General features: G+C 42.9%; 1 protein-coding gene across 1 annotated transcript in view; it reads right to left on the bottom strand.

Moving 5' to 3' along the window:
- Window positions 1-10548, bottom strand: part of JMJD1C (jumonji domain containing 1C) — a gene marked incomplete at its 3' end in the record, with an annotated part of 51606 nt that overhangs the window by 12716 nt on the left and 28342 nt on the right. Inside the window, exons 7-11 of the mRNA XM_009073145.1 lie at window positions 9551-9723; window positions 7021-9230; window positions 3869-4070; window positions 1874-2088; window positions 788-940 (exon numbers count right to left, since the gene is read on the bottom strand). Coding sequence (XP_009071393.1) covers window positions 788-940; window positions 1874-2088; window positions 3869-4070; window positions 7021-9230; window positions 9551-9723 — 2953 coding nt within the window. The remainder of the gene's footprint in view (window positions 1-787; window positions 941-1873; window positions 2089-3868; window positions 4071-7020; window positions 9231-9550; window positions 9724-10548) is intronic.

Genomic DNA, 10548 nt, shown 5'->3' with positions numbered 1-10548 from the left:
AGTGTTCAAGGCCAGGCTGGATGAGCCTTGAGCAACCTGATCTAGTGAGGAGGTGTCCCTGCCCAGGGCAGGGGTTAGGACTAGATGATCTTAAGGTCCATTCCAACCCCTAAATTCTACGATTCTCTGAAATCAGAGGTTGCAACTCAGTCCTGTTATACTTCTCTGCACATCAAACTAGGCATTTCCACTAAAGCACAGCATCAATCTGAGTATGTGTGTAGGCTGATGGATTATGAAACCTCCATCAACAAAAATTTTACATGACACGGGAAGTAGTTTTCTCCATCTCTTTCTTTCTTATAATAAAACTATAAAACAGGCTGTTAAGTGCATATGCATCTGGAGGGAGGAGTCCAGAAAGTACAAACTATAAAACAGGCTGTTAAGTGCATGTGCATCTGGAGGGAGGAGTCCAGAAAGCATTCAAATCCAAGCCAAGTCTTAGCAGCAATGAGTGCCCATACAGCAGGGAGGTGCAATGGAGTGCCCCTCTCACAACTCAAGAACAGGATTTAACCTTGAAGGGCGAGGCACAGGCAATCTGCAGCAATCCACACAGAAAGACTGAAACGAGGACAAAGAGCTAAAATAGCCCCCACAGCAGTTGCTTTCTGAATGACTGATTCTACATCTACTGACAAAAAAGGAGGCGAAAAAGATCTGAGAGAAACCAAAACACACAAGCAGTAATTTAACAGTTCACAGACAGTTACAGTGGATCAGCAGCTCAGCAACAAATCAGAATAAACAGCCTATACAATACTCTAGTTGATAAAGAACTGACCTCTAGAACTTTTTCTTTCCTTTGCCTTGTAACAATCTAGGCAGACCACAAATCCACATTTTTGGCAGACCCAGTGAATGTTAAATAATGTGGCTTCACATGCATCACACATCTCACGGACTCCTCTCACTGCTCTCTTCCATGCAATTTTGGCTGAAATACAAAATAAGCAGAATAAAAGGACTGAAATTTAAATGAAAAGCACAGAATGAATAGTCTTTATAGATGAAGCATTCATAATTTTCCCCTCTGACACAACTGGGTGTGGGGGGAGGAAAGTGATCCTTCACAGACAGACCATCAGCATCTGCCCCCTCGGTTCCATTATGCAGCACCCCCACACATCAATGCTGGTAGTGATAAAGAAATAAAGCATTAAAAAAACCCACAGAGCAAAGGCATACAGAAAAAATACTGCTGCTCAACATGAGCAGGTTGCAAGTACAAAAAATTTCTTTAACATATGTTTTTAACCCCGTGCACTCAGGGGAGAGGGGTTTTCCAGCTAGCTGACTATGGGACATGGTTAATCTCAAGGGCAGGTGAACTGGAGAGCTGGACAGCTGAGGTTTGCAGAGGGGCCTGTTTTGGAGACCTGGCTAGTGTGTGTGTTTTCTGCCCCACTTCCTCCTCATGTTGCCTGGAATCAGCAGAGCCACCAGCCTGTGCCCATCTGCTGCGGGCCAGAAGGACGGACCGTGGCGTCGGTGGGAAGGGGGTGGCAGTGTGAGCACATGCTCTGCAGGGCCCAGGCTGCTATGTTCTTCTCTTTGTTTTGGGAAGGAGACAACTGCTGCTGGCAGGAGTCAGTACCTGGCTTGCTGAAGGCCTTGGCTCCGAGCTGGCTGCTCTGGCTGGAGAGCTGGAGGCCAAGCTGGGAACAGAGGCTGCTCCAACCCCAACAGCAGCCTCGGCCTGGGCCTGGCCCAGCACAGCCACCAGCACAGGGAGGGGGAAATGGGCTGGCCCATCGAGGAAGGAGCATCTCACACAACAGCCTAGGAAAATCCAACTTCACACCCCGGTGAAGCAACGGGTCACTCGAGTGAAACTGCAGAACACTTGGGAGCACTGAGGCTTCCTTACCGTCTTTTTTCACCCAGGACATAGCTGTTTTCTCAGATGTTACTAACTGGCAAAATTTATCTCCTATGATATCTAGAATGTATTTAGAAGTCTCTAGGTCCAGTTCATCATCTTCATAGTTTTCATGCGTCCATAAACTCAGTGCTTCATCATCATATTGATCAGGAGAGGAGAAACCATCTATCCTAACCACTCCGTTCTTGCTAAAAGATAACCTAAAAACAAAAACAGAGTTTAACTGCATGTATCATCATATTCTCTGACTTAGTTTACTTGCTATTCCACCTTCCTGCCTGTGTCTTACAACACCTAAGCTGTTTTTTCACCTTCTTTAGCATTCTACCATATTTTTAATTTTAAAATAAATCCTACTGCTGAAAATGGTTTTAAAATGACAAGTAAGGAAGCATGAAAACTAAAACTAACCTTTCAGGCACATTTTGCATTCTGTTTACTCATCATTCTCTCCCTGTTACTGCTTTAAAACTACAGACAAAAAAATTATCTTTCTTTTCTTTGTCAAAGTTTGGTTCCACCTACTCCTCACTTTTTATTTTTGATGGAAAATTGCAACAGCAATCACTCAGTCTGACTCATGCTTTATAGATCTTTGTGTCCTACCATTCTCACACTGAGAAAACAAGAATTCAAATACTGCATTTAAATCTCTCTAGGCAGAAGGAACCCCCAGTGGAAGATAACATTTTTGCATCCACTAAGTTCTGACCTTTAAAGTAACTAAAAGCTTTCACATTACCCTACCCAATACCATTCCATTAACACTGCCCATATTTAGCTTATTTTTAAGCAGCAATAATTATTTATTCCCTCTTGCACAAAACAGAATAATTTACTATACATACATGATTAGTGTATTAGCTACAGAATTTATTCCAGCAAACCAGTCCTAAATTTGGAAGTACCCAAAAGGACATCTAGATATGTATTCAAATGAACAGGAAGAAATGCTAAATTTTCAGTTACAACAACTCCCAACACAAGTGCAAACTTTGTTCGCAGCTCAAGCCCTACTATCTAAACACAATTAAAATAATTAAACTGCTGTAAAATGTACCACAATGTAGTCAAACATTCAGATTTTTAAACTCCACAACAGTGTTTTGAAATGCTGGCAAAACTTCATGTTCTCTCCTTTACACAGGAGGAAAAAAAACCATCAAAATTCCAACTCAGCCACATTAGGAAGCAAATATTCTTACACAGAAGATACTCAGAGTTCAACCTAGAAATGATTCCTGTAGGACTATACTAAGTCTTGTAACTAAAGTCTCATTCTAAAAAAAAAACTTAAATGCAATCTATGGAACAGTTTCCTGTCCAGAATATATACAAAAAAAAAAAAAAATTAAATGCAATCTGGGGAACAGTTTCCTGTCCAAAACGAGGATATATACAGACAACACAGACCGTGCACACATCAAAGCTGTTTTACTCTTCCTTGATAGCTTTGCTGCCTGAACCAGGTACAGGAGACATGACTGCATCCTGGGAAATTTTCTTGCCAACTCATCAGTTTTCCTTGATGGGCCATTAATTGTGCAAAGGAGGTCACAAGTCCTCTCTGTCCTCAGAAAACTCCAGAAAACACAGAGCAACATTCCCACCATACACTGGCACAGGAACAATTACAAATAAGTGCAACTCTGTGGTTGTACTTGTCCAGAAAAACTGTAACTCGGCGTTTTGAAAATCCCACTTCAAATGTCAGACACCTGTGTAATGATGTGCTGCATTTGATGCTTGCCTAAGGTACACTGGGCAGATTTCTGATGTCTTTGCTGTAAAGCTTCAAACAGCAATGAAGTAAATCCACAGAAAAGTAAGAAGCACAAATGTAAATACTGTTAAATTAGATGCTGTCTTCTGTCGGGCAGACTGCCTGAGCCAGACAAATCAGACATGATTTAAGCATGCCAGTCCTTTGTCAGTGTGATTCCTAAACCAGCACATTATCAGGAAAGCAGTCACACTTACCGCCGAAAGTAGTAAAATCTACAAAATACTGGTGAGTGAGTTGGTTCTTCTCCTTTCTTACTTCTTATTAACCTGCATTCTCTGCATTTTTGCAAATTTGGTCCTATTTCTGAGCAAGAATCATCCTGCAGAAAGGACTCTCCCGTTTGCTTCAGCTTCTTGACTTTGCGCCAGTCTTTTAACACTGAGCGAGGTATACCAGCTGCAAAAATAAGGAGAATTTCAGGTGAGATACTGGCAGTCCTCACTCTCAGATCCAGCTGCAAAAATAAGGAGAATTTCAGATGAGGTACTGGCAGTCCTCACTCTCAGAACCCAGTCAAGATCAGTCAGCGTTCAACTTAGTTTCAGGTACATTTGTTACCTGCATATCACACTTCCTTATTACTTCCACTTGTGGTTAGTACCAAAGTTACAAAAGCAAAGGTACCAGTTAGACTTACACAGGCAGAAGTACAGTTAAACACCTGCTGAGCTCCCAGAAACACCTAGGACACTGCATTTTCCCTTACATTAGGAGCATTGTTCACCAAATAGCTTACTAAAACCACCTTCAGAATCTCATTCTGATCAAATACTGCAAGAAAGGCAGGTCTGAATTCTGCTTCAAGTGAAGGTGTAACAAAAAAAGGCAAGATTTAATGAATAAAAGAACTTTTAAAAAAAAACAAACCCAAACCACCAAATTAAAAAAAAACCCCAAACCCCTACTTCTTCCAAATTTATACTTGCTGAAGGTTACGTGTATGATTACAGAAGAGCCCCTCTAGTCACAAGTAGCTCATCCTAACTTCATGTAAAATAGCTGGTAAAATAAGAACAGAATCTTTTACTCTCTGTTGAGTTTGTTGGCTTTGCAAGGCTAAGCAGTAGAATTTTTAGTTTCAATACTGAATTCAGCGGATCTGACACCGAGTAACGTGAGGAGCAAATCTTCTTGTGTAACACGTGCAATTTTCACATTCAGGTTTTGAAACTGAACCCTGCTGCTCTTTAACCAGGCTTTCATTTGAATGACTCTTGGAAGTGGCACCAGTCTTATCTGCACACAGACACGAGTATCTGTCATTTCATCTACCACTGCTCTTGAAAGTTCATGTCCTGTACACAGGGATGTGATGCAGGAAGATCTAGAGGTCAGGGTGCTGACTTTGGACTTGGTACTGGGGTTCATATGGGTATTTTGCCAGAGATGACTCTGCAAGGGACACACTGCCTGAGTTCATGGTCTGCAAACTGCACTCCACACTCACCCAAGGCATGACAGTACCTGCATTAAAACTTGAGAGCAGAAACAGCCAAGGTACAGGTTTACCAGTTCAAAAACAATGTTTTCTGCCTTGGAAGCTGAGGTTCTCAGAGTCATCTGGGAGCTGCTACACTTCGAGCACTGTGGGTAGGAACTTGGAAGACCCCCAGCACTTGCAGGGCTGTGAAATGCCTTGCTTTGCAGGAGGGAGCCTCACAGCCTGGAGCTCTGAGTGCTCTGGCTAGCACACATGCTCCCGGGGCTTTCCAAAACAGCATCAGGACAAAGCAGTTTTCAATCCTGGCAGTATCCAGATACCACCCATGTTGCAGAACTGCCACTGAGCCCCAGATCCTGCAGAACAGTTAGTTACATTCAGCCACCTACACACAACCCAGGCAGACATCCCAGGGGGGCTCTTCTGTTCTGAAAGCTCCTGAAGGTTGACTGTGCTTTTATGGAAAGTTCTTTTGGAAAGAATCTGACCAGCACGCTCTCAGAAATGATAACAAAGGTTCCCCAAGATAAACTGACAGAAGTATCAGAAACACTCATCTATTTAATGGGTCAAGTAGGAGAAATGTACAGAAAGACAACAAGATGCTACAATGGGACAGGCCCAACATGTTACTGGAGAGGACAAAGGCTGTGCAACTCACAGCAGATCAGAATACCAACTCCTGCCCATCTCCTGACCCAAGTTCCATAATCTGCTGTTACATATCACTTTTATACTCGGGTACCACTAGCCAAAACAAAAGCTCAAGGCATTCCCTTAACCTGGCTAAGAAATGCTACAAAAATATCACAAAAAATCTTTTGCAACGATACAAAGGTTATAAAGACCTAACATGCTACATGTATGTAGTTACAGTTTGCTCCAAGAAGTGAAACTGAAAAAGATTTTACAGTCGTGTTTGCCTTGATCTGCCCTTTAGTTGGGGGATGAAGTAATATTACCATCACGGAACCCATTACCTAGAACATCTCAGACAGACTGCAACAACTTCCAGCACCCAGTACAACTTGGGGATCAAGCACTCTCAGATACCAGAAGAGTAACTTTATACACCAGACAGGGAAAAGCCACAGAGTGTAATTACAGGCAGCATTACCCATTTTCTTGCTACCTGTACTTAAAAATTCTTACAAAAACTAATTTAATGGTAGACACTCTCATACTCAACCAGACCAAAGAACAGTCTTTGCAAAAGAATAAATTGGGATAAAAAAATAAGGCAAGTTCTTAAAATAAAACCCCTTATGTTGGCAGACCAGTTTCTCTTTTTAGATTAATCTTGTTACAACCTGATACATGTTACAGCGCTACATTTAAATTGAAATTTGTATTCCCCTAATGTCTTTATCCCTCAAACAAGAGGGATGTTAACAGCATGCACTACACATGCTAGTTAGGAGTGTGAAATGCCTCTCCCCTAAACCTTTCATTAACTAACAGAGTGGCACCAGGCTCTCAAGGAACTGCCTCTGGCTTTCTGATCAAAGGATGAATTAAAGTTCACAATAGAGAATCTCTCCCTCCAGCAGTGCTCTAAAAATAAACGCATTAGATCTTAAAATAAAAAAAACCCTCAACATATATTGAGATACGAGTGGCATAACTGTGCCTGCTCAATTCTGATGGACAGCTTAAACCAGTTTGTTTACTGCTTATTTTTAGCCCAGCCAAGAACCAGTTTGTTAACACAGATATACAAATTGCTGAATTTTTTAACCACGGATACTTCAAATGGCCTCAAGCCAGACGAATCTGGACATCCTCATTTACACAGGCATGCCTTTAAACTCTTTTCCCAGCTATCGTGCACGACAAACCCGTCAGGATTAACAGTGTTAGACTCCACATTAGTCTGACTCTGCCAAGTCAGATTATTATACTCACTGCTGTTACTGCTGCTCTGTAACTTCAGCTTGCTTTTCTCTTTGGCGCTCCTGCTAAGAACACCATTTGGTTTCACTTCTTCCTCAGTATCACCCTTTTTTCTCTGCAAATCATTTTGTTTCTTTTTGTAAGTTGGTTTGGGCTGCCGTTTAGTCCTTTGCTCCGACTTGCTCTCGCTTTCATCAGAGTCGCCGCTTTCGGAGCCAGACTCGTATGTTCGTTTTCCTTTTCTCCTTGGGTGCTTATCTTCCTTCGCAAACTTATCTGCCAAGATTTTGCTATCTATGTTATTCTGCAAATCATTTGATGTAGAAGCTATTAAATTGACAGTACATGGCTTAATAATTTCTGAAACACTGTTCCCTGAATTCTCTTTTTTATTAGTGTTTTTATCTTCTTCTGAATGCCTTGTTAACCAAGCCTTTTTCAGTTTAGTGTGGTAGTTTGGCTGACTTGTCCGGGAAGTTTGCCCACTGCCTACAGAGTTCGCTTTGTTTATTGTATTACAGACGATTGCACTGTCTAGGGAGAGAGAGGCTGAAAATGCCTGATTTTTCACAGAGCTGGACTCAGCCTCACTGGTGTTGCTACTTTTAAACTGAGCCGCAGCCAACGCTGCCTTGTGCTTTTTCAAATGGACGAAGTCAGTAGAGGTGGAGAATCCTGCAGTGGGCTGAGCAGTGCTGCCTGTGCTGCCAGCAGCGGGTGTAACTGGAGCTGGAGTGCTGACCTTGCATTCCTGGGGCTGTGCCACCGCTTGACTCGCGGCCCTCGAGGCAGTGCTCTCCAGTGGCGTGCAGGCCAGGACTGTGGTCGACAAGGAGTAAGTCACTTCGGAGCTTCCCCAGCTTGACACGCTGGTAGTTGTTGCTGCTGATGCAGTGACATCCGTTTTGGTACTGCAGATGATGGTTGTGGTAGGGGTGACAGCACGGGGAGTGCTGCCTTGCGAGACAGCTGGAAACTTCTTTTCATACTGTGTGCGAGCACTGTCTGAGTTCATATTTGGCAGAATGATTCTTCCAGTCTCTCTGGCTTCTGCTGTTTTCAGGCAATCTGCTTGATTTGTCACAGCTGAGGATCTCTCGCCGACTCGCTCTTTGGGAGCAGACTGCATTACTGGTGCGCTCTCGTATTTCGTGCTAGAAGAAGGACGCACAATAACAGATGCCGTAGCGGACTGTGACTTTCCACTCATTCTTTCCATGTGCCAATCCCCTTTTTCGTTATTTGGGGCATTATTAGACTTCCAGATTTCTGATAAGTTCTGTTCAGAAGTGCCCTTGTAAACAGTTTGAGCCTCCTTGGGCTCAGGTACTAAAGTTGGCGGTTTCTGCAACTCCTGTATTTTGCCACCACCAGCATTAACGGGCTGAACAGGGGTCAGAGTCGGGGGTGAAAGGCTGCTATAGCTGCTTTCCTTCTTCTCTGGATTCTGGTGCACAGGAGGGTGAAACACAGGGGCTCTATGCAAGGCAGGCATACTCCGGAGTGTGTTTGAAGATGAGACTGACAACTGAGTAGGGCTCCTGTTGTCACTTCTAAAAGAACTGACAGAGTGAGCCTGCACTGACTGTGAGAGCTGCTCAGGCATCTTGCTTGTAGAGCCTTCGCTCTCCGGCTGATGCTTAATTAAAGGTGGAGGTTTGGAAAGAGAAGAAATGTAGGAGGGGAGAGCCTGGGGACTAGCTGCTGTTGAAGGACAATTAGTTTGCTTATCAACATATGTACTTGAAGCTTCCTTTGATGGGTACGATCTTGGTGGTTCATTTACCACACTGTTAGACAAGGTGGTGAAATAGTTACTCTGTGGCAAACTCTGTGGAACCGAATGCTTCATTTTATACAGTTCTGACACAGAGCGTTCAGCATCTTTGTCATATTTTACTGAATGGCTTTTGGGACTTGAAGATAAGGATGCTACCCTAGAGTAATTCTCTCTCTCTCCCTCCAGTGCCTTTATTTTAGCTGTAAAAGGAGCAACTTCAATACTTTCTTGAAGTATCCGTCTGTGTTCTTCTTTGTATTTGCTCAGTCGCTCCCCAGTCTCCTGTGGTGGCCTTGGCAGCTGGTTCAACATTGGATCTGCAAAATGTCTGTGCATATGGCTCTCCTTCGCTGCCTGCGTTCTGCTCTGCTCTAGCTCAGTCTTTACTGGTGCACTTGTAACAGAACGCAAAGGCTCAACAAACACTTTCCTCTCCAGTTCTCTGTTTGAAAAAGGTTAAGCAAACACAGGTTAGTCTGAATGTAGTGCAATGTGCTAGACAGAAGACCTTTCTTCCTGTGCCCCGAACAAAGTTATCCATTAACAAAAAAATAAACTTTTCTTTATATTAGGTACAGTTTTCAAAACTCTTCAGGTGACTCATGAACTAAAGAACTATTCCAAGTCAACAGGGCAGCACACTGACAAGCCTGTCTCCACCACAGGCACCCACGTCTACAGGCAACCTGAAAGGAAGCCAGAAGGCAACAACAGCACCTGCTGACATGTATCCTCTCCCCCAGAGTTCAACGGCAAACTTACTCTTTGCGGTGCTCGGCGATGCTTTTGGACAGGGGGGGACTGGAATGCGCCGTCAGTTTGAGCGGCCGAAGGGGATCCGCACTGGATGGTCGCACAGGAATGTGACTCAGTAATCCAAGGCTGTCGGCTGATGTCACTGGGGTGGGCTGGTGTAACCAGGGGCTGGGAGTATTCTGTTAACACCGACCAAAATGAAAAATAAAAGCTCATTTCAAAACAATCATGGGACCACAAGGGCTACTGTATCAAGTCCTACCGATTATCAGAGTGAAGTAATGTATTTCAGCCTCAAATCATACACAGCAAATAAAATTTAACATTTTAAGTGACTTTTTGATCAACTGCAACACCCAACTGTATTTCCCCTAGACTTGCAGCGCACAAAGCAGTTCACATGTTTCAGAAGCATTCTTAGAGCCATTTAATTTCCAAGTATTCAGGATGAATAGTTTATTCCAGAATAGCATCTCAAACTCAGGAAAATTAACAATCCAACGATAGCCTGATCACACAACTTCAGTTATGAGTAAAATGGCCATTACCTCTTCAATGAATTGCAAGAAGTCTTTCTTTAAAGATACAAACATGGCTTAATATTTCTGGAAGACAATTTCACCTCCAGCTTTATGGCAAATACCAACACACGGGATTTAAATGTCTCTTTCCTAGATGGTTCCTCTCCTCCCACCAACCAAATGATTAAGTCTGATAATCCTAACTGATCTGCTTAAATGAAGTGCCAGGCATTTTTATTTGGTAGGATCATCACCACACTATTAAAACCATAAATATACATGCCTGCCATATGTGCAGCATGGCAAACTATGCAGAGTTTTGTGCTATGTGCCTATGTGTTTTTCAAAAGATGGACAATACCAATCTCCTCATTTATAGACACACTGGTAAGTCCTAATTTATGAAACTGTTTTTTAATCTACTAATCCGTTAAGTTTTTGTTTTCTTATCTGCTCTGAAAATTCTCGAAGAGCCTGCAGAAA

This window comes from Acanthisitta chloris, unplaced genomic scaffold (assembly GCF_000695815.1).
Source record: "Acanthisitta chloris isolate BGI_N310 unplaced genomic scaffold, ASM69581v1 scaffold16054, whole genome shotgun sequence".
Lineage (NCBI taxonomy): Eukaryota > Metazoa > Chordata > Aves > Passeriformes > Acanthisittidae > Acanthisitta > Acanthisitta chloris.
The sequence above is the reverse complement of the archived record's forward strand: the minus strand, read 5'-3'. Positions and strand labels throughout refer to the sequence as shown.